Source organism: Mchenga conophoros, linkage group LG13 (assembly GCF_057382185.1).
Source record: "Mchenga conophoros isolate Kocher_MC1m ecotype Shallow Benthic linkage group LG13, M_conophoros_male_GT1.1, whole genome shotgun sequence".
Lineage (NCBI taxonomy): Eukaryota > Metazoa > Chordata > Actinopteri > Cichliformes > Cichlidae > Mchenga > Mchenga conophoros.
Window position 1 is genome coordinate 10047615 of NC_140538.1, and position 25426 is coordinate 10073040.

The window sequence follows — 25426 nt, forward strand, 5'->3', positions numbered from 1 at the left end:
GTAATGGGAGAAGCTATTTACAAGGAAAATAATAGGAAGATAATAGGAAATTTAATAACACACTACTCTAAACCTCATTCCAAAACACACAGAAACTACTCACATTTAGGTGGAATGATATTAAATGTTGAATTGGGTCTAAAAATGTTAACATAATGAGCTTTAAATACTGGAAGTCAGTATTTTTTACTGGTAGAAGAAAGGGGGTGACAGATAACTCTGAGTGGTCGTGACTTGATTAGCAAAAGAAAAATATTGTTATAATGACTTAAAATTATATATACTTGTGGAATTTTTTATTTCTGATTGACTACTAGACAGTTTTTGATTTTCCATCCTCTTATAATTATTCTACTGAAATGAAGCAGTCATCCTACAGGGGAAGACATCTTGGTTGGACAGTTGGATTTCTCTGAAGTTGCAGGGTGAAAAGGATTTGAAAGCTTCATTTTAAGGGGTCACGAGCCTGATAGTTTGGGACCTGCTGCTCTATACTCACTGTATCCACCCACCATCCAACCTGCCACAGGACTGCCTGTCCAAGACTCATCTGACAGCACATCACAGAGAAACACAGCAATTAATAGGATGGTACCTCTGCACCCTCGCTAATTAGGCTTTCATATCAGAGCGGCTCCCTGTAATTATGGCAGAAACTGGTCGCGCTGCTCTTATGCTCACTGCAAACACTCATTAATTGCCGGCAGTGAGCTCTAAACTCTGTGCCAGATATTCGCTCACAGTTCAGAGGCAGAAAGAACCCATAGTACACATACTGAACATGAGATATACACAGTACTGTGTGATTTATATGCACAACAACTCCAGGGTTCAATTATTTTCCATTTTCAATTATTCCAAGGTATTTTCACTTTGGAATTGAACTGCAGATGTTTCAGTTTTAATTATATTTTGAAGACTTTGAGTATCATATGGGTGGATAAAGCATGTGTTTTCATACAAGACAGGATTATTGTCCATCTGTCATCAATCAAAAAGACTTTCAAGAAGAAACAAACCTAGATTCAGCCACACCGACAAAAGAGGAAGGTGAAAAGAGTGACAAGTTTACACAACAGACATGCTGGCACACAATGCCTGAATAGAAACAATGAATATTTGGCAAAGAAAAGAGGATGAACAGGCCACTAATTTTAGTAGCTAGATTAATGACTGAAAGGATAGAAGCTGTGGAGGAAGACAGCATTGGGTGATGATGAGCAGGAATTTAACAGGATGACTAGTGGATATGCAATGTTGTGACTCAGACGCAAGCAAAGAACCACAATGGAAAATGTATGATTTTGCAAGCATGCTAAGTCCCTTTGGCAAAGTGGAAAACATGTGAAATTGCTGTTTTTGGTCCTATAGGCCACCTTTTGAATTGCAGTAGCTCATCTAGCAGAACCAGACTGCAGCACGATCCACAAGAAAACAAAAGCAATAAATTCTACACCAAACTCACCACCACTACAATAATCGTTTGCACCGCAGTACAAGCAGGCATTTTCTATTATTAAAGTGGAGCCTGTGGTGCTTGAAAGCATCTTTGTGCTTTACTTGTGCTGGGTTCAGTAAGGGAAAGTTGCAGTTGAGAACTTTTTAACGTCAGTGTTTACTGATTCATTGTTTATAAGAGTATTTTTAACCCTGTAATTTACTTTTTGTGAAGCTAATGTTGCCTGTGGGGATTGGTGCATATTTGGTGGATATTTTTCAGGCTTAAGTGACACACATTGAGTTATTAAATACTATTTTTTAAAGAAGCTTTTAAAATCTGAGGAGATTGAGATTTCCGTCTCCTGATGAAGCTGATGTGCTATGACACATAGATGCACAACAGCTACTAAACTGATTTTGTGCCACCACTGTAAATATTGCACTTTAAACATCGAGAGTATAAAAAAGAAAAATCACACATGACTATAGAAAAATCCACATCATGAAATGTTACTAAGCTCGTGAGCTTATCACATCACCCCACAACAGTGTTGAACCGCTGCAATGCACACATACACGTTTAAACATGCATGGAGAATATATTAATACCCTTCATGAGATATTTATGAAAGCAATTAAACCTTTACAGCATAGCAGACCATTACATGAATGAATGAATATTCTTTCAATTTCATTGTACCTGTGACAATGACAATAAAGAATATTCATTCATTCATACAGTAACTCATATATTTCCCCATCTTAGACACAATTCTGCCTCTTACAGCCAAAATCCATAAAACTGCATATGAGTTGACATGAGTACATTTTATGACTTCTCTCTCTTTCTTTTATATTGATGTTAGTTTATAGTAGAAGTGTTGTGATAATGATTAAATCCAGGTGACAGCTGCCAGTCCAATGTTTGCTTGTTCAGTGTTAGGCAGCATAAAAAAGTGATCACTATAAATACCTTATAAAGAAATAACGCAATAAAATGCTAAAAGAACATCATGAAGATCAGTTAATAGGGCAAAGTCTATAATGTATTTCAATTAAGGCTGTTGCTGCAGCATCTGTGTCACTTCCTGCTTAATCCCACCTTATCCACGTGTAAAAATGAAATTAAAATAAAAAGGAAGAAACACTGAGCATTTTGGTAATAATAATACTTTTGAACGAGCTTTGTCAGCAATAAAAAAAAAAAAGACCACAGTTGTGCGGGTAATAGGATCAATGATGTATTTAAAGCTCTAGCTCCAGTCTCAGATCAGTTTGAGTGCTTCTCAGATATATCAGCAACGGGAAAACATTTCAAATTCTCTTCAGGAAAACGGCACTGTTTCTGCTTCAAGACGAATGTATCATCGAGGAAGATGTTGCAAGCACATGTGCTAAATGAAAAGAAAAATGTCTTGAAGGAGGAGTGCATTAGTATAATAAAATCATAGTGTGCGCAGGGAATCATTATTGTCACCAGGTGCCACATTTTGAAGTGGCTGATTCTCTTTTTTCGGTGAGGCCCAGTTACAAACCGAATGCCATAATTTAGTGGGCATGCAGCTCATTGCTTTGTGCCAATATTAAAATATTGCGGCATCGCATCTCAGCGCGTGCCGTGATGGATGCTGCGCGCACGAGCTGTTCTGGTGTCAGCTTTAAACCTCGTGTACGCAAACTCCAAATGGACCGGAGAGGTTGTGAAACTGAACCGCGATCTGCAGCTCCTAGTACACCAGAAAAGATCTCGCGTGGCTTGCATCCCACCTCCACCACTACAGCCGGAGGGAGAGAGTGGAAAGAGGTCTCACTCCGCTACTTTTTCTTTATTCTCTGCTTTGTGAAAAACCTCAAAACAAAACAAAACGAAACGGCCAGAAGAGAAAACATTAATTCAGTCTAGACCACAGCTTTTATGCACCAGTAGAAACATAATTTTGTTATTCCAGTGTGATCTATAGGGATGTCAAAATGTAACTATATTATAATTTGTATTATTTTATATTATTAATACATATAATATATTATGTATTTAGGTTTTTAAATTACTATCTTTATATTCAGACATTAGGCAAAAGCATGCACACACATAATCACTGAGTTTGCTAGCCTATAATAATATAAAATGAAGCATTGATTGCATAGACGCTAGTAGATATTGCATTTCTTTTTTGTAGAGGCTTAATATAAGTTTGGCATACTATTACCACAGCAAGAGGATGACGTCTGTCAGTCAAGTGTTTTTGATTTGTGGATTCTTTCTTATTCTGTCGCTGGCCAGCTCAACCCAATTTTTTCAAGACAGTTTTATTTATATAACACCACAACAACAGTGGCCTCAAGCTGCTTTATATTGTAAGGAAGATACACTGCAATAATAGGTCATGTCGACTGTTCACTGCAGGCCCAAATCAGCTCATGTCATGTCTGCCAATGGGCATGTGGGCTACTGGCTGCAGCACTTCAACACTTTTGTGTTTGCATTTAATAATACACTGTAAAAGCTGGTGGAAAGATGTTCTCAAAATTAATTACGTTCATAAAACATTAAGTTATGATTTACCGTTCTTCACCTGATAAAATGTTAAGACATAACTTTCACAGGCTGCTTATGTGAAGTGATCTCCTGAATATATATATGTGCTGGTTCTGTTATAAATGGGAGCTATTGAGCATTTATGAACTCTACCAGAATGGCTTTTCATTATTAAAATCTCTAAATAATGTTATTTTATGTTTTATTTGTTGATTTTTAATTTGCCACAGCATACCTCACACAAAAAAACATACAAGAGGGTCCCCACACACAAAAAATACATGGAGAATTAAAGACAATGCAGTTGCCACGGCATATGGTATCTTGTTTACACATAAATAATTCCTCCATTTGTATAATGAATAAATGCTAAACACACTGGTATTAATGGCAATTTTCTATTCAATTTGAGCAAACACTTTGTTCCTACAAGCCTCATTCACACATTCATACAACCCTTTGTTTACTGTGCCTAAGCACCTTTAACCAAACATTCACATACTCACACTCCAATGCATCAGGGGCAGCTCTACGTTCAGTATTTTGCCCAAGGATACTGAGACTGACATACAGGTTAGAAGAGCCAGGGAATCTGATCACTGACCTTTCGATTAGCCACCCGTGTGGCTCCCGATCAAATGTGCAGAGGTAGAACAGGTAAACTTCCAAGTTGGGAGAATAACTTTTTTGCCAAAGCCACTGAAAAATATCTGTCCAAATCATTTGTCTTTTACGTGGCCTGTGCTGCCTCAGGTTATCTTATGTCTGAAAAGTTTTAACTGTTCTCCCTTTAAATCATTTTTTCTTGTTTCTGATTGGCTACCGGTTGCAAACACGAGAGATACACAAAACACAAGGTTTGAACGAGAGATGAGTGGGGCTCAGCGACAGCTGTGTACCTCGCCAGGTGCTTTTCTAACTCGTCTACGTCACATTTTGTAGAGGGTAGCCTGTAGCAGCTGTGGCAGTAGTTTGGGTTTACCCTTTTTCTTAAAATAATATTTCGAGTTTAATCTCAAAATAACGCTAATGAGTTTTTTTTTAATGTGGCCCCAAATACTCTGTCATCATTGACATGACATAGAGCCAAGGGCAGGGAAAAATAAAATAAAAAATCAATCTGCAGCCAGGAGTTTTGGTTCACAAGGATTAATTGCATACTTGCTGAACGTATCTCAATAAAATATATATATTTAAAAATGACTAATCTCTCACGCACATGTATTTGCGCACAGTAATATAAAGCCTATCTCAATTTTACACTCCCTCGTCGTGCTTTTTTTTCGACACAGCGTGACTCTTCCTCTCAATAGCAGATCTCCGTTACTACAGCTACCCCTCTCTCTCTCTCCTCCCTCCTCCTACTCCCAGCTCCTCTCTGTGAGCTCGAGCCACTCTTCCCTTTTGAGCATTCACTAGTTCTCCTCCCGAAACCTGCGCGAGGCGGCCACTGAAGCGCGAGGCGACTTCCCCCCTCTCCCCTTGACTCCAGTCAACATGGCTACAGTTGTAACCTCGACCAGATTCACAGACGAATATCAGCTGTACGAGGAACTCGGAAAGTAAGCGACCGTCAACGCCACCGCCGCCGTTGCTGCTCTTCTTGTTGCATTTAGTGTATGCTTGTTTGTATATGTGTGTGTGTGTTCGCACGCCCCCCCTCTCCGCTGCTGCTGTTGTGTTGACAGCGCGCGAGAGGGGCTGTCAAAAAGGAGAGAGAGAGAGAAAAAACAGGAAAGGGGTAGGCACCCTCCTGAGCAACAAAGAGCTGTCGGCAGGTTCATGTTAGCGCTGCAGAGGCTTGCAGTTAATCCTGCATGTGCGTTTAATGGTGCGTGGCAGCGTTGTGGCTCTCTTTGTAAGCCCAGAAGGTGGGAAACATCCCCCCCCCCGTAGGAGCAACTTGCGAGTCAGTTGATCTGCAGGTAGCACGCGTCGAAAAGTCGTTTGTATGTGCTGGTTGCCTGGTGGCATCTCCGGGGTCCTGCTCAGCTCTGTTTTTGTGCATTTCTAAGCAGACTGCAGGGCTCTTGTGTATGCCAAAAAAAAAACAAAAAAAAAAACAAAAAAAAAAACAGAAGAAGAACGAGAAACGGGCTTTGCTTGCAAAACGTCTATATGTATGTATATGTGTATATATATATGTGTGTATATATATATGTATGTATGTATGTATGTATGTGTGTGTGTGTGTGTGAGTGATCCTGGCTGTATATATATATTCTGGCAGAGATTAGATCACATCTAATCTCTGCATGTGGCTAATAGGTTTAAGGAGGTATCTGTGCAAAAAAAGTAAATAAACTAAAATAATGAAGTCAGGTTGAGTAAAAAAAAGAAAATGCTAATAACACTTTTCAGTGGCTTCATTCTCCTGCAGCCTTACTCATGTTTCTTCCTGGCAGCTATGACTGGCTCCTTTCACATTGAGCCCCGTCACACACTAGTAGCCGGGACCTCTTGTCGTACACAGAATATCAGGCCGTGTTAATATTGCATATGACTTCCTTTCCCCTTTCTTTAAGACTATGTGATTCATGCATGCCCTTACTATGTGTGTGTGTGTGTGTGTGTGTGTGTGTGTGTGTGTGTGTGTGTGTGAGAGAGAGAGAGAGTGAGACAGACAGACAAGTTCAGTGCACTTTTCCCTGTGACACACTCATGTTTGTTATGTTTGAAGTGGTTTCACACCGATCTCTCATGTGTGGATCTGTCTTGCTTCAGGGGTGCCTTCTCCATCGTTCGTCGATGTATCAAGAAGTCCACCGGCCAGGAGTATGCCGCAAAAATTATCAACACAAAAAAGCTCTCGGCCAGAGGTGAGCGCAGCAGATATGCATTGTGCAGCTCAGCGTAACAGTCAAGTAGCAACATGAATTTATGCAAAATGAACGCTGACAACAGTAGGCTTCTGTAGTTGCTCAGTGAAGTCAGTTTATTTCCTTAAGAGCAGCGAGACAGGCGTTCTGTCATGTCCTTGACAGCAGAGATTCCTGAAAAGCTGGAGGCCACTTGGCACAGCTGGGCTGCCTTGGTTTAGGTCTCAACAGAGGGGTTAGCGGGCTTTGGTGGTTGTTCGCAACCATTTTTGGTTTGTTACAGTTACTGCTGATCTCTAGCAAAGGATTGCACAAGCTCCAAGCTTGAGCCTAAAATATCCACAGAGGCATGTACGATGCAATGCAGGGTAGTTTTGGTTTATTTTAATAGGGTTGCCTTTATTGGTGATGATAATGTTGCACTTACAGTCACCTTCTGCAAAGTGGTGAAAACACAGCAAAAAACATGAGTAATCACATGAGCAGGCAGGTTTTAAAGAAGCCTTTAGAGTGGCCACACTAACAGAGTGACTTCCTGAAATTGCATAAAAGGATTTCATTAGCTCCATTTTCTTTGTCTCTGTAATTGTTACACATTTGAGTCATGAAGCCAGCCTTTAATATGTCTGAGTATTGAATGTCTTAGTTACTGAAAGCAAACCAGTGTTGTTGAGATATTTCAGGAATCTAATAAAGAGTTGGTTCCATTTTTGAATTCAAATTGCCAAACATGACTCATCTCACATATTTGTATGTTATTGTCTATGAAATATATATATAAAAAAAAGGAGAGTAATCTGGTCGATCAAAAAATGTTCTTGTCAGATGAATACACTTTGGATTGGAGTCATTTCTTACTGGATGAAAACACAGTTGTGTCATGAAGTGGTCGTTGAGTTAGTTTTCTCTTTTTTGCATTGTGACGCATTTTGATTGATAGTATATCTACATACATTAATTTCAGCTCTTCTTTCATGTGAATTTAAAGTTACGCTCATCATCAATTCAAACAAATCAAACGAGTGGTCCAGAAAAGGTGTAAACAGCAGATGTCAGAGTACACGCAACTTGTTAGTATTATAAGGAAGCAAAGAAAAAATAACAGCCTCACATAGCATAGATCATGTAAGAAATATTGTAAAAGCTGTATGCTGTATTTTCATAGATTTGTGTGTTTATTAGATTAGTGTAGTTTCATGTCTGAGAGGTGCACAGGCAGCAGCAGCATGTGCTGTTTACATGTGAGACTGGTAGGCTGGTCATGTCATGGTCTATCTACTCATTGCGTATCTAATTTTTACCATTCAGTGCTGTCACTTCAAAGATTGAGTTTCACTGAATTCCAACTGATATACAATGTATCACAGATTCTGTTTGTGTTGGGCACATACACACTGTCTTAGATTAATTATTAACCATTACATTTTATTAATAGATTCACATAATCATCAGTTCCTTCAGTCATTTTCTTTCCTCTGGATAGACTCCAGCTCTTCGATCATTCACTGATGCACACGGTGGTGATTCTTGTTCTGCTCTGAAGCCTTTGTGAGCATGGTGTAGCAGCCCATGAAACTAGTCTCCACCTGCTGCAGGTTCTGGTTAGAATGGCCCTCCAGCTTGCAGCAGAATCAGGACCATCACTGGCAGCTGTAGTCCAAGACTGTCTTACCAACTGCTGGATGAGAGAGTCACTGGAGAGGTAGCTGAATGATACTGAGGGCTGCCCCAACATCAGCTTACATTAGATCAATTAGGAAACCACAGGAAGGCTAGGACACCCTGGTTAGAGATGATGCATTGCAAAAAAGGACGATCTATCCAGTTCATTGTGATTACAAGAGCAACAGCATAAAATGATATAAAGCTATTTTAAATACCCAAGTCAAACATCAGTGTTAACTGACTGAAGACGGGTGAAGTGCTGTACACATACAAAGACTATTTTGAATTTAAAAATATTGTCACCAGTGGACTATTATATTTGACCAAAATGTTTGTGAAATGAGGGACAGTCAAACAGAGCTGTTAGCAACCCTTGCAGTCTTTTCAACGTTGGTTTTTTAAATGTGGTTACACAGCTGTCTTGTCTTCCAACTGTTCATGTGTCTGTCAGATTCTGTTGCAGTGATCTTGCCATGTTTCCAAACCTCTCTTGTTCCTTCAGTAACGTACAACCCAAGTTGTAAAAACCTGGATTTATTCCTTAAGCTATTGTATAATCTGCAAGTGTGTGTGTGTGTGTGTGTGTGTGTGTGTGTTCACATGCAGCATCTTAACACATGTTGAAATGCCACCACCTGTGTTTCGGTATTTGTGGCAGATTTGTTGTCATCGTCAGCCTGCTCGTGTCAAAGCATTTCATCTGCCATGTAGCTGAATCCAAGCATCACTTGTCTGTTGTTTGTTTTGGTTACCACATGTGTTTGTGTTTTCACATGTATCTCATCGTGTTTTTGTGTATGTCGCAGACTGATTGTGTGTGTGTGTGTGTGTGTGTGCGCTAGCGTGCTGCATATTTGTCCGAGTAAGCATCAGACCAGGCCACCGAAAGGTTGAGTGATGATGTGAGCTGCAGATCAGGGCCAGTTTTGGACTGATTGGTCTTGTTTTTTTTCCCCAGGGGATGCAGGCTGAATTGCTCTGTCTCCCCTTTAGTCTCACTCAAACACCCCCGACCATGTCATTTTCCTTCCTTTTCAAGTTGTTCTTCTCCTGCCCGCCCTCTCCCTACTCTATAAGCAAAAAATTGATTTGAGGAAAGATCTTAAAACTCTTTTCCGCAGCCGATTTGATCGTGTGTGTGGCTGCGTTGGCAGTGGTCCGGAGCTAGTAACCCGGCAACAGCAGGGGTGAAATTCTTCATCCCATAGGCTGTCTGGCAGGGAGACCGATCGCTGTGTGAGTGTGTGTGTGAGTGTGTGTATGTGTATTTGTTGGATGTGGTTATAATTATCGTGCAAACATGCACACTTGCAGACAACTTCTCATTTCTCATGACACGAAAACAGTTGCGCACTTTTTTTTCTCACCTCCTTAATGGTCTCACACTAAACTGTATGCATACAGGGCTTCTCTCTTAATAGTTTCACATTGTGACAGAGAATACATAATAGTGCCACCTTCTGTCATTAATCAGGCCTGAAATGTTCACAAACATGAAGCTTTGTATGTGTGAAACCCTGAATCTTAACCACACCATGTAAGGATTTTAAAGAATAAATTTGCTTTATTTAAACTTCTTTTAATCGTTTAGGCCACCATTTCTCCATTTCTTTATGTCAGTAACCACACTTGCCAAATTAATCTGATCTGGGAAAGCGGCAAACTTCTTGTCAGGAACGACGAGCCTTTGTCTGATCGGACGGGCGTGTAACCAGTGAATGCTTCAGACAAGGCAAATAGATTTCAGGTGAAAAAGAATTGCATATAATACCACTTTTGCTCAAACTGTTGTTGTAAACATTTTGCAGATCAACCTGAATCTAGTGTTTGTTTTTTTTCACTGATGACGTTATATTAAATTTTTTTTTAAAAGTCTTATATACACTTTTTATAATGTGTTCCACAAGAAGCCTTCAGCCAGTCTACAAAGACATTTGTTACGCTTAATTTAGTCAAGTAAAAGAATGCATTCTGATTATACTTCTAGAGCAAGACTATTATATAGCAAACAAGCTATAACAAGCCTGAATTTAATAGCTAAAAGTAGAATACGGCGTTTAAATCAAAACGATACTGACATAAAGGGCGAAAAATTAAACCTTAATTTTAGTCGTCTCACTGGTTGAAACAAGTTTAATTCCAGATAAAAAGTATAAGATCTCTGATAACGAATCATACAGCCTGGCTGTCTGCCATGAAACTGGCAGCACGTAAAAAGGAAATTTGCCTTTACAGCTCAGTCACTTTTTGGATTGGGTTTGTAGAAACATAGATAACTTTTGTTGTACTTTCATGCCTCTTTACAGTTCAGTCACTTTCTGAAGCCTCTGATCGCTGTCTACGACTAAACATCTTTGCTGGAATGTGTTTTCAAACATCAGCATGATAACTAGATGTAAATTATATATAGGACTCGGTTTGCAGTCAATAAACATGTGGACTACTTAACTTCCCACCTCAGCATCATCTACCTTGTTTGTTGCACATGACTTTGCAGACATTTGGACCAAACGTATCTTCTAAAATATAATGTTTATGCATTGAATAAGTACACTTAATCTAGGAGGCTGCAGATTGTGCAGTTGTGGCTTTACTGTATGCTGTACAGTTGTATCACTATCCCAGTGGCATAATCTGTCTGTACATTGACATGTGCAAGGACTGCCTTGGTGGTAGTTTCTAATAAAAGACCAAGACCATGCTTGTGATCTGTAACTGAAAGTATGTACCATTTGCATTTTGTATTAAAAAAAGTTTATAGTAAAATTTAGTGAAATGGACCCAGATCAGTGTCTGTGAAGTGAACTCATGATCTTTTGTAATTTAGGGCGGCTTGTTTTGGTGAAGCAGACTGATCTCGATGACGTTTTGTCATTATCATTTCACTCAAGTAATTTTGAGTATTTATTATTGAATTCAGATAAATAAAAAATGAACTCACTAACATCTGTAATATTAGCAGAGGTGATTATTATTTTAGGCTGGATGGTGAGCTTGCTATACTTTTAATAAAAAATATTTAGATCGTGTTGCTGAGCGTTGCCTTGTTTGTAGCGTTGTCCAAACATTTGCGTTCCTCGTGCCTGCTGTGTTGTAGAGACGTCTCGGTGTTCTCAGATCTCAGCAGTTACCTTTTAGACAATGTGAGAATGAATTGCTAGAAGGATCATGTCTTCATTAAAGGTGGACACTTGTGCTTGGTTGCATTTATACACCACTGCAGCAGCTAGAGGTTCAGTGCCTTACTCTCTGGATCTGTTCACAACTAGAAATTAACACACACTTTATATATCGTCTGATCTCTGCCTGTGAGCGCCCTCTCAGCTTTTACAGATGCTGAACATATAGGATATCAGCTCTGATTGTTTGATGTCTGAGAACACGCCGTAGTATTGACTCTAGTTACTTATGTTTAGGCGGGATTAAACCCTATTCTCTGTTGCTCAGCCAAGGCACAGTGGCAGTGAGGTCAGTTACAGCTGGATGATGTGGCATCACGTGCTTGCTCATTGTTGCCGTAACACACAAATGACATGCAGTGCGCTTATAGTTTAGAGGTGCTGGTAGGTAGATTTTCCTTCCATTGGATAGAGATTGGGTAGCACCTTTGTCAAGAATGTGATGTTGCTCTTTGTCATTACTTTTTAGCAACATTCGGCAGAACCAAGCTGTAATGATGTGCATTTGTGCTACAGCCTCACATTGGAGTTTACCTGCACTGCTGCATCCCTGCATGGTGATGGTCAACACCCGATTGTCTCCTGCTTCTCTCTTCTGCAGCTTTTTAACTTGTCTGTGCTGTGGAGACTGTGGAGAAAACTCTATTTTAAAAAGCTTTGTGTATTTCACTTTCAGCACATTTAGAGGATTTCAAGGTTTCAAGGTAGTTTAGCACTTGTGTTCCTGTTCCCTTTCATGTCATTCTAATTTTAGTGTTTACTGATTGCTTTTAAAAAAAGTTTGAGCTTGAGTAAGTTGCTGCTGATGTGTTGCTGTTCCTGCTTGAACAAGCAAGTTAGAGTCTTAAACAATATGAAATCAGTGAAAAGTGGTTCCACACATGTGTAGATTGTTCCCACAGCCCCTATACTGAGTAGGCTACATTCCTTTTAGAAGATAAGAAACTTTAGCATCAGTTTACAGAAGTATGATGATGATGATGATTACTGGTAGCCTGAGGGAATAGTGAATACCTGATAAAAATCGTAGGAAGCAGAAGCTAAGAGAGGAAGTGCTGCTTTTGCTTTAGTGGGAAAGGATTTCTGCATGTTTTTGTGCACAATTTGATAAAAAGGCGAGATAGGGTGATCTCCACCGCTTTGTGATGAGCCATGATTTCTGTACATCTCATGTATCGCATTCAGAATTCATTCTGTATCAAAATAAAGTGCTAGAAGATAGTAGTTAGATTTTAAAAATACAGTAGCAAATACATTTATAAGATATTTTCATATCTCTTTTATGGTAAGAGGTTACAATAGCTTGTTTCACTGCCTATCTCAGAATTGTATATTGAGGAAGTAAGAATTTGCTTAACTTTCATCTTTACATACCATTTATAGAGCTCACATTTGTTACCAATCATTTGTTTTTGTGGGAATCAGGTCTGAAGTTGCAGTAAAGTTGCTAAATCGCCTGTCTGAAACAGTCGTATCGTCACTATCACTGGGTTGGAACTTCATACGTTTTCAACATTTTCAAGTCTGCAGAAGCTTAAGGTTAAATATGCAGAATTAGTGTTGCGTTATCTCAGTCTTTGTTTCTCATGTACAGAGAAAACACTAGTTTAAAACCTTTCCCCTTGCATTACATTTTTTCATTCAGACTTGTTCTGCACCGTGAGGGCAGATTATATCATATTCCAAAGTGAGTAAAGGATTTGGTCTGTACTAAATCTTTAGTGAAGTCAGGAAGAACATCCCTTTCGCATACGATGGTCATTAAAACTGGTAGCAAAACTGATTTTATCTGGCTTGTGAGTGAATGTGAAATGCGGGTTCTCTGTCCTTGATATTATAATGCATATATCTCAGCTCTGCTTCTTTGAGCTCCAGGTAACAGATATCTTTGTGGGAATTTTCTCTTTTCAAAAATGCGCTGTCATTTGTGGGGAAAAAACCCCCATAAAGACCATGCGTGAAAGACAAGCTCTCAAAACTGAGCTGTATGGGGCTTAAGTCCTCAATAAATTCAGCATGTTGATTGAGAAATTATTAGAAACAAAAAGGCTGATTAAAGAAACAGTGTTAAAGTTGTCTTAAAGCAGTGTTTTAAATAGATGTGCTTATGGTGGAAAGCAATGGATTGGCACTGAGTATCGATTAAACATTACATTTAAAATATTGATTAGAAAGTATGAGTGAAACTGTTTTAAAGGATGGAGCAACTGTAGTATGGACACTGGGGTGTGGTTCATGGGTTTTTAGGAGGGCCCTTGTCCCTGTTTTTGCATGCAAGTTCAAAATAGAAGCTAATTGTCATAATGTTGCAATTCATATATGGTGCAAACATCAAGTAGGTCTTCAGAGGAAATTTTACTATACACGTATAATAGTTTTAGGCTATTTCTAAATATGTCACAATATGGCCTGAAAATTTACACTGAAGGACAACCACAGTTACCATAAGTCTTTCTCTCCAGCAGAATAAAACTTAATATAGAGTTAACAAACTCTAAATGTGCCAAAATCATTTATCAAATACTGAACTGCTGGCATAACATACAGTAAAGGTGTCAAACTGTCACTGTGACTGTGGGAAAATGTGCATGCTAACATTTCCATGTAACTCCTGGGAATTAACTTCCTGGTTGTCTCATACTAAGGGTTTTTGTTAAAAAAAAACATATATAATACACGTGAAAACCAGTTTTTACTTCACTCATGGGATTCACTCAGCACAGAAGGTGACCAGATGCCCCACTTATTGTGGGGATGCACAGCATTTCTCACTTTTCCACTTATTGAGACAGGACATACAGAAGGACAGGACATGCACTCTTCTGAAATCTCGTTTTTACCCAATGGATATGAAGAAAATGAGGCGAGCTTCGTATCACGTTGAAGTGCAGGGTAGCCTGTTTTATGGCACCAATTCTGTGCCAAATGGGGAAACTTTTAAATCACACAGAGTCACAAGTTGTGCATATTTGTTCACATTATGGTGCAGATTATCACAAAAAAAAATGTATGCTAGAGTTATTTTTCCTTTTGCACAAAGTAAAATATAGTGTAAACAAAAAATGACACTGTATGCCCGAGTTCCAAAATTGTTAGAATTGTGTCTCAAAAGAGATGTGCAAATCCATGGATGCATTCCTACTGAAACCAAGAGATCACTACCAGACATAACAGAAGCTGAAATACATTTCCAGCATTTTTAATAATTATTGAATCAGAAGGCAAATAAAACACACACTACATGCTGAAACTTGCAATTGGCTTGCCTTACTGTGTATTTATCTTAGGTTCTATCTCAAAATTTCAGATTGACTCTTACCAGTAGTAACATGCCCCTCATTGTTCTGCATAAACATGCTCTTTGGCTTGTTTCCAGTTACCCAATCTGTGAGTCAGAAGTGATAGTCAAGTATTAAATGTTTAGTAGGGGAAGAATTGTGAATATCTATAAACAATGCAGTCAAAGGAGCTCGCAAAGAAAAGCGTCTGGACTTCTTTAGGTTACTTGAAGACGTTTCACCTCTCATCCGAGAAGCTTCTTCAGTTCTAAGGTCAAATGGTGGAGAGTCCCAGATATAAACCTAGTGGGAGTTTCCCCCCACAGAGGGACAAAAGGACCCCCTGATGATCCTCTAATCGCCTGAGCCAAGGTGTGAAAATGGGTGTGGGTCCAAATCAGCCAGAGTTTCGGGTGAGTTCATTGTGAAACCTGGCCCCACCTTATCATGCGAATTCCTGAGATCAGATGGCCCAGGATGTGAGTGGGCGTTAAGGCGTCTGGGAAGGGATCTCAAAACTGGATTATAGATGGCAGAGAGTTGGTGTCGTAAACCACCGCCTCTGTTCAAAGATGGTCGCTCACAGTGGACATAGATGGCTTCTTTCACTCCTCTTTCAAACCATCTGTCCTCTCTGTCCAAAATGTGAACATTGGCATCCTCGAAAGAGTGTCCTTTATCCTTAAGATGCAGATGGACTGCTGAGTCTTGTCCTGTGGAGGTGGCTCTTCTGTGTTGTGCCATGCGCTTGTGAAGTGGCTGTTTGGTCTCTCCAATGTAGAGGTCTGGGCATTCCTCGCTGCACTGTACAGCATGCTGTCCATTATGCTGTACAGTGTACAGTGCAGATGGACTCAGCAGTCCATCTGCATCTTAAGGATAAAGGACACTCTTTCTATTGGCTGCCTCCGAAGTCCCACAGGCTAACCAGTAGGACTCCTTCTTCTGGTGGTTTCTTCCATCTCCGGTGTCCACCATCTGGTTTGGGGTTACCCCCACGACAGGCACCAAACACCCGGCTGCAGCTCAGTGCAGCAGCTTGAGCAATGTTGAGGTGCTGAACATCGTGCATTCAGGCTCAATCCCCAGTCTTCCTCGGAATGCTGTTGAAATTCCGCCAGAAGCTTGAGTTGAACATCTCAAGGACCGGGGATTCTGCCTGGTGTTAGCAGCACAACCTCGGTATATGTTAACTATACTATACGCCAGGTTTGTCCAGTATCCTGCCCCGCCACCTGATCCAACTCACCACCACGTCTTGCTCATTTGGCAGCTCAACACCTCTCTTCACCTGATTGTCCAAAACATATGGCCGCAGATCTGATGATACGATTACAAAATCGATCATAGACCTGCAACCTAGGGTGTCCTGGTGTCGCATGCACTTATGGACACCTTTATGTTCAAAATGGTGTTTGTTATGGACAAACCGTGGTTTGCACAGAAGTCCAGTAACAGAACAGTGCTCGGTTTCAGATCTGGTAGACCATTCCTCCCAGTCACCCCCCTCTAAGTCTCACTGCTGTTGCTCACATGAGCATTGAAGTCTCCCAGTAGGATGGCAGTCCTACTGAATCTCCAGGTGAAGCACCCCCAAGAACCCCACCCAGGCACTCAAGGAAGGTCGGGTACTCTAAGCTGTCGTTTGGTGCACGAGTGCAGACGACCGTAAAGCTACTCCAGGCAAAACAAATGGGAAGATGTGGGTTATATCAGGTGCAGGGAACAAACCCTCTAGTCCACTGAGAAAAAACTCTAAACTCCCATGGCAAATTGGGAGTTTGGTGAGGGACCAGACAAAGAGCAATTCAAAAACCGCTATTAGTGTGAAATCTACGGAACAGTTCACCCTTCCCAGGATTAGCGCTACTGGGGTCCCATCCTGGAGCCAGGCCCTGGAGTGAACACCTGGTGGCCTTGCCTTTGCCTATGGGGCACAGCCTGAATAGGGGGCCTGGCTCCACCCTCCAGTAGGCCCACCACCCGCAGGAAGCGCTGACGGGTTGGTGCAGTGTGTGTTGGGTGGCAGCCAGGGTTGGAGACCCATCCCCTGTTACCAAGTCACGCCTGGGCTAGTGGGTGAGGATAAGAGGTACTGACTAGATATAGTTGGGCTCACCTCAACACATGGCTTGGGCTCTGGGACCAGTCTCCTGGAAAGGGCTGGACCAATTTGCCACGGCGACCTTACCAGGGGTAAAGTAGCGATTCATAAAGGGGATGTATGAATAATTCATCATTACTGTCATAAATGTCATCTGACCCCATTTATACCTTTCATTATTTGGTCATGTTATCTGTTGCTTGTTCTCTGTGATCACATATCACATCAAAATATCAGTAAGTTCACATCTTGAATGTAGGTCAGTATTGTAGCCGGGCGTCAGAGCCCAGCACGCAGCCAATGTAGCTGAAGACGCAGAATGTAAGAAAATAGACGTGAAGCCCAACAATGCACTTAGGGTTTCACAATATTTTTTTTTTTTACCAATTGTTTGAAACATTTTCTGTGTAGACACTAAAGAAAAGACTGTTCAGAGTGATCTATCCCGACAGTGTTTCATGTTATTTTTAGCTGTAATTATGTGTCACGTATTGTGTTGAACTGTGAAGAGAGTGTATTTTTACGCTGTTATTAGGTAAGGCTTGTGATGTCAGGAAAAGAAAGAGGGTAGGCTGGCAGGCGGCACTTGTCCTGCTGTTGAATTATTGAGGCACAAGGATACTCTACTCTTACTGTTCATGGGCAAGAGCTGAGGAATAGACCCCCAGACTCCTTTTTTTGCTACCTTTATTCAGCTGATTTTCTTTCATGTGTCTCATTTCTCCCTCAGCCACCATTTCCTTCCTTTTTTATGCTTCTCTTTTTTGCCAGCTTTTCCTCCCTGCTTCTAGTCATGTCCTTCCCTCTCCGCTCTCTGCAAAGCTGCCGCATCGCAGACCATGCAGGCAGACGCGTGTGTGTGTGTGTGTGTTTGTGCGTGTGTGTGTTTTAGTTTTCAGGCTTTTGGTGGGCTTCTGGTGCGCCGCTGCAGGCTGATTGGCAGAGGCCAGATAAACGTAGCAGCGCTGCGTGGTGAATGTTTAATGGGACCAACTGTGAATATTTAATGAGAAAAAGAGAGTGAGAGTCTTATATGGAAGCAGAAAGATGTAGATATGGAAATGGAGAACGGGGCGGTCAGCGTTATACTCGCCAAAGCAAGAATAGTTCATGGTGTTAGTCTTTTCACAGCATGCAAACCTTCCTCTTTTCTTATTAAGACTTTGACAGTGTGTGTATCTGGAGGTAGTAAAATTTTCCAAGACTGTCCTTCTGTCATATTCATGTTGCTGGTGTTTTTTTTTTCCCTCTTTTTTTGCCTCTCGTGCCCATCATTATCCTTCCTGTCTGAATGACATATGGCATCATGTGGCAGCCAACTTGAAAAACATTTTCATTCACCATATAGTGCCAGCCAGTTTGGACTAAAACTAAGAGTAAGATCTAGACCAGGGGTCACCAACCTTTTTGAAAGTGAGAGCTACTTCTTGGGTACCGATTAATGTGAAGGGCTACCAGTTTGACACACACTTCTCAAATAACAAATTTCCTCAGTTTAACTTAATTATGTGTTATCATTAATAATTAATGATATTCATCTATGTACGGACACTAATTATCTTAATTATTTTTCACCATAATTATAAAGAATGCAATTAGGAAACAAGGTAGGAAACATAAATATCAATATGCAACGCTTTATTTCTATATATCTCTGCAAGTATTTACATTTTGAAGTGATCACTTCTACAACATTTTCACTTACCACTAACAAATTTTAACAAATCATGCACTGTTACATACATTATTTTTGTATGTATGTAACATACAAAAAATCAACTTTCAAATTTTACAGAACTTTTCACCAAATTGGCAGCATTTTAAAGCAAATTGTCACATGTTACACTTAACAAACACATTTGTTTTTCAATAATTAAATTCAACTTTGACATGACACTGTAATGTTGCCACTGAGAACATCTAATATGGCTTTCTTTGTCTGTTAGTGGGAAACCTGGCATTGCATGCTGTTCACCAGTGTGTTGTAATCTGGGGTATAACTTGACACTGCAACTCTGAGTGAGTCTTGCAGATGTGCATCGGAGAGGCGTGTTCTGTGTTTGTTCTTGATGAAGTTCATATCAGAAAAGGCTGATTCACAAAGATAGGTTGAACCAAACAGGCTGGCAACCTTCATAGCTGCTGTGCACACACCACTGTACTTTTCTGTGTCAACAAGGCACCAAAAGTTTGGTGCACCCAGATAGGCTTTGAGGTGGACATCATTTTGCAATGTTACAATTTCGATTTCCACCTGTCCAGCATCCAAGCTGAACATTGAACTTAGTTGCTCAGCAATGCATGTTGTGTCCACATTCATGAAAGGATTGGAAACAAATGAGACACATGGCTCAAGCTGATCAAGGTCACAAAACCTGTTCTCAAACTCTTGACCAAGTCGGTTTATGACTTGAGTGTACTTTTCTGCAACTTTGTCAAAAGTCTCAGATGCAGAAGCATTGTCTTTCAGCACCATCTGCACAGAGGGAAAGTGCAGCACCTTTTTTCTCTGTAAATGCACAGAGAAAATGTTCATCTGGGCTTTAAATCCATTTAAAGCACTTATCATGTCAGCAACAGTCTTACCTTTGCCTTGCAGCTCACAGTTCAAATGGTTCAGTTTCCCAGTAATGTCTGTTAAAAACGCAAGGTCAAGTGTCCACTCAGTGTCCTCCAGCAGAGATGTGTCTTCCCCTTTGGATTGCATGAACTCCTTGATTTCACCCAAAAGTGACAAAAAACGAAGCAAAATCCGTCCCCTGCTGAGCCATCGGATTTCCGTATGTAGTAGCAGGTCACCATATTCAGCTGACAGCTCCTCCAATAGCACCTTGAATGTTCTGTGCTGTTTAGCTCTGGAGCGGATGCTGTTTATGATCTTCACGACGGGAGTCATGACGTGCTCGAAGCCGATCACCTTTGCGCATAACGCCTGCTGGTGAATGATGCAGTGGTAATGCATGAAGTTTGGGAACTCTGTGTCACCTTTACAGTGAGCGATGAATCCCGTATGTCGGCCGATCATAGCAGGAGCCCCGTCGGTAGTCACTGATACCAGCTTTTCCAACGGTACCTTTTTCTTCGCGAAAAACTCCTTCACCGCGTTATAGATGTCAACTCCCTTCGTTGTTGTCTTTAGCGGCAGTAGTGTCAGAAGTTCTTCTTTTGTGGAAAAACCATCAAATACCATCCGGATAAAGACCATCAGCTGTGCTGTACTGCTGCTGTCGACGGACTCGTCACACTGGATGCTAAACCAACTGCACTTTGCCAGATCCTGATCCAACTGATCGGCCAAGTTCCCGGACATAGCCGACACTCTTCTAACAATTGTAGTTGCCCCCAGCTGGACATCAGAGAGAGTGGAGATTACATCGTTTCCATATTTCTCGTCTTTAAGCACAGTTTTTGCAATTATCATCATTGCTTCTTTGAAATGTCTCTCCACGTTGTGCCGCTTTGCCGTTGCCACAGTTGCCCCGCAAATGAGACACACGCATGAATCTTTCACAGTGGTAAAAAAGAACTCTTCCTCCCATTCACTGTGAAAATTATGTTTTCTTCCTTTTTTCCGCCATGTTTTCCTCATCTCCTCACCTTTGCCTTTGCTGGTCTTCACGGCAACTGTTTCCGTGGAGACCAGCTAGCACTAAATATTAGATCATGATCTAATATTTAATAATAAACATTTTTTTTATATATTATCTCTAACAAATTAACGCCAATGCAATTGTGATTAAAAAAAATAGCAAGAAAAAATAAAAATAGATGCAGCTTACTGGTAAGTTGTTATGGTGAGCTATTTTTAGAACAGGCCCGCGGGCGACTCATGTGGTCCTTGCGGGCGACCTGGTGCCCGCGGGCACCGTGTTGGTGACCCCTGATCTAGACTAAGATTGTCACTTTTGAGTAGATTAACTATTGCTATTAGGCCAGTCTAGTCAGCTGGATTGCAAGTGATGACATATGATATTATGGTGCAGATTCTTTCCAAATTTCCAGGAAAAGCCCCCTGACATTAAAATTTTTAGATCAACTGTGCAGAACCATTGTATATTCAAACCAATGGTAATATATAGGCAAATCCAAGCTTATTTCAGCAATTAATTTGGCAATTTTGCTCAGAATTATTATTCCATTATTAAAATAGTTGCAAAAAATAGTGAAAATGGTAAAAACTAGTTTATAAATTTTTTTAAATTTTTTCCAACCTTTTTTTATTTTCTAACTGGTCATTTAACCATTCGTCAGTTAAATATTTGATTAAATAATTAGATAGGGCTGGAATTCTTTGACTTTCTATGACCAATTGTATTTAATAAAATATTTTTATTGAAATGATTAATTATTAATATTTGACTCTGGTAGGATTACATCTGGAAAACCAAACCAAATATGTAGATGGATCCACTGTGGCAACCCTGTGACCTCTCTAGTTTTCAGTCATTTTTTTATCTAGAAAGAGTTAATCTTCATATCACCTGTTTTCATTGTCACAAATATTTGCCTCAAGGCTTCTGCAAGATTTATTATTATGCTTCCCTAGCTCAGTAAGCCGTGGCTCAATTCAGAACATTATGATGTAGTTATTAGCAGTGGATAACTGCAATAAAATCAAAGTCCTATATTAAAGAAAGGAGGGAAACCAATTTTTCTGGGATAATCGCGGACACACAAATAGCTTTCTGTTATCCCTACCACACCAATTCATGAACTTGTGTGGTTTTTTTTTTTTGTTTTTTTCAAGTCAATTAACCAAATAATGTAGGAAATATTTTTTGCAATTTAAAAAAGTCAGAATGGCAAATTGGACTGAAATTAACAGGTGAACCATTTATAAAAAATAATTATTAGTTGAAGCCCTTATCCAATTCAACATGTGAGAGAAACATCAGGAAGGCTGTAGATGATTGTTTGTAGTTGTGTGCCAGATATAATGAGATGCTTGAGATGAAGCAGGTACAGCACCAGAGGTGGCTAAATGCAGAATGCGTTTTTGTCAGCGAATAAGGTCTCACACTCATACACACAGAGACTAATGTTTATCTATGTGATCTGTAAAGTAATTAAACTTTATTGGTGAGTAAGTTACAGTAAAATACTGTTTCGTAAATAGAGAGGTTTTTATTGAGATTATTTATAGCCACAGTTGAAAGACTGAAAAGGCAATAAAGCAGGGTACACACATGGGAGAGGCATCAGGCAAAAATGTGTGTGATAGTGTGTTAGTCTCTCTGTATATGTGTGACAGCGAGATGACATCAAGCTCCAGAGCTCTCACGAGTTTTACTTTTCATGTCTTTTTATTGCTTGGTTCACTTCTTCTCTTCTACAAAAGAATTGACCAAAATTGACGTTTTTTGTGTTAGGGATATGTTCAAAGTAATACAAACTTAGAGCTAGCTTACTAGATCCAAGGTGACTCCTTACTGATCCTCAGAATCTGACTGTCGAGTTTAAGCTTAAAGCACCATTCTCACAGGGCTAGAGACCGATTGGCAATCACTGACAGCCTCAGGTTGCTAAGGAAAAATGTGTATTCCCTGGCTATTCAGCATGTAGATGCTGACAGTGGGTAGTTAAGTTAAAGTAATAGTTAAAATTGGGTACAAGACGTATACGGCACTGCAGCTCCTTTTCCCTCTAGTTTGCATAATACGCTTTGCAGTAGTGTTATAGTTGGCAAGTGTTTGCAGACAACTCAGGGTCTTACAAACAAACCTTGTAGTGACCAGTGGTTTCCAGGTCCAAGTTTCTAAGCCTGTATGACTGAGGCTTGATCTATCTTATTAGCCTACTGTTCCTGTTACGTGCTTAAATCAAAAATAGTTGAAAAAAACCCCTGTGAAATTCAAGGTTGTGGAGAGAGCTGGAGGCTAAACCACCTGAAATAGGCCACAGGTCTATACTGTACTGTTTGAGCTGAAAATAAACATGTATTTTTATAGATGAAAGGGGTTTTAATGGTTTACCTTTAGTGCGAAAGCTGGTCCTTTTTGGGATAGGTGTGAAAGTTGTATTGGTGGAGATCAATCACAGGATTTTTATGATGGTTAACGCAGTATATAACTGTACATCTTAGGTTCATTTTTAGTCTGATTTCACAGCTAAATTGTTATAATGCTACAGACACTTAAGGAGGGTGCTTAAAAAGACATCCACCTTTAGGCCTAAGGACAATAAATGTCCATTCCCCAAAAAGTGCTATAAAAACTTTATATAGTAATATTTTTTTCCACTTTAAATTGGTCAGTCTTTTAAAACTACTTCTCCCTGAAATATTCATATAAAGTTTTAATTATATTTTCGTTGTTTTAACCCTTTAAATCCCAGTTGTATTACATGAGCGCTCTGTTTTTTTAGCCCCAAAAAACAAAAAAACTAAATATTTTCCAAAAAAAACATTTGAAGTAATATTTGATTGTTATTATAATTAGGCCTTTAGATGGGTCAAAGATTGGCACCAAAATTCATTTTGACCTGCCATTATTTTTTTTGCAGGAGCACATTAAAAAATGCATGCCTAAGGACAATTCCCCAAAAAGTGCAATAAAAATATTAAAGAAATTCACCCTCATGAACAATGCTTTATACTAGTCGGCCTATTGTAATGTACACGGGCATACTTTGGTAATTGAATATAACAACAACCTTTGTGTAAAATGATCATGATGTTGAGTAGAGTAAATTTAAATGAAAAATAAAATCTGATTTAACATGAATTCTTGTCTTAATTTTAGATTAATCAGATATAGTGACTGAAATGGTCATTAATGCTGTCTGTGGGTAAAGTACGTATGTGTGTCTGCTGGCTACTCTTCAGGGATAATCCACTCTTAATCACATGCTTACTGTCATGCTGTCAATCACACAGCTTTTCACCGTGGTAACAACTACCTTACATTTCATGCAATCCTTAACACCGGATGGCTAAGATTACATCACCTTTGTCACCATATATTTAATGGTAACTTGGATTGCAATTCACAACACAAACTCCTCAGGCGTGAGGTCGGCCAATCAGAAGGCAGTGCTGTTGGTCAGATTGATGGTTTTCAGAAAATGCATTTAAAGGATGTGACCTTTTGTCCACTTATAATATGACAGCAGCCACTGAAGCAAATTCAAATTGAAACTCCCTCAACAGGAATCGAGTACACACTCATTAACATTCATTTCATAGAACCTGTGATGTCAACACAGTGAACTGCAGGCATAAACTGTAATGGCTCAATTCAAAGTGCTGACATGATCAGTGTCTGTGGCTTTGAGCAAATGCCAAATGCTAATTCACAACATAGAACAATGAGCCAAGAAAAATAAAAGTACGCTTGCTCCATATTTAATATCATAACTAGTAGAGAGATGTACCTGCCTGTTGAAACTCTTGTCAACCTCTATTGTGCACATTTGTCAGCATAATGACATGAGGGGATTTTGGCCATTCATTGAAATCTATAGATTTTGATTCTGTATTCTTTAAAGTGCAATTTATCTCTGTTTTATTTTGATGTAAACCAAATGTGTGATGCAAATTATTCTATTTCATAGTGGCGAAACATGCAAGCTAATACTGCACCATAGATTTGTATTTTTTGTTGTCTTTTTTTGTGGAGGTCTGTTGTACAAAGAAACACTGAACACACAGGAAAAACTTGTTGGAAAGATCGATTTACTGACAACCTGCACTGCACCGTTGAATTTGAGTGGGTTGTGAGGTTGGAGACAGTGTTAAGTAGGTGGGAGAGGAAAATGGGAAGCCCTTAGAGCAGTTGGACAGCAAATGGATGAAGTCACCTTAAAAATTTTTTAGGTATGGCACAGAGAGAAGGTTTTTGAGTTGCTTAGCCAGTTATGGTGGCTTTTTGATATTCATCCTGCCAAATTAGACTTTTTTTTATGAGCTACATATTTCTAAACACATTTATTTCTTGCCTCATTTAACTTCTTTCACCACATTTCACCCTCATTTCAGTTAGTAATCTCCTCTTTAAAGCTGGTTATTTATCCAGGCAGCAGACGGTTGACTCTTCAACACACCACTTTACGTATCTAATTATTTTATTGGTGTATGCTTTTGAGTGTTCGTTTTACAAGATGCAAACCAGCCATACCCAGAAAACCACTCTGACATCTCTGCTAGACTCTAAATGAAGAAGAAAAAAAGGACACAAACATGCATGCGCACACATAGGATGGTGGATCTGTGTAAATATTTGTTCACCGTTGTTGTCATTATCTCCATTTGCACTTCGGGTTCTTTGATCAAGGCTGCTATTTTCCCAGGAGGAAGATGTTTGACAAGCGACACAGACCCAGAGTAGATCAAAATTACAAAGTCTGTTGCACTATTTTCTATGTAGTGCCTTTTTAGTGCTATCTGTTTAATAGTAACAAATGACACC

The 25426-nt window shown here is 39.8% G+C and overlaps 1 protein-coding gene across 26 annotated transcripts in view; it reads left to right on the forward strand.

Annotated features, from left to right (window-relative positions):
* The first annotated feature begins 5340 nt into the window (after positions 1-5340).
* The window catches only part of camk2g2 (calcium/calmodulin-dependent protein kinase (CaM kinase) II gamma 2), a 79025-nt gene continuing 58939 nt past the window's right edge, over positions 5341-25426 (forward strand). For 19 of the 26 annotated variants that reach the window (XM_085296354.1, XM_085296356.1, XM_085296360.1 and 16 more), the window contains exons 1-2: positions 5342-5538; positions 6701-6795. In XM_085296354.1, the coding sequence (XP_085152480.1) occupies positions 5474-5538; positions 6701-6795 (160 nt within the window). In that variant the 5' untranslated portion in view covers positions 5342-5473. Of the gene's footprint in view, positions 5539-6700; positions 6796-25426 lie in introns of all 26 variants that reach the window. The other 7 variants (XM_085296343.1, XM_085296344.1, XM_085296345.1 and 4 more) reach the window with 1 other exon arrangement.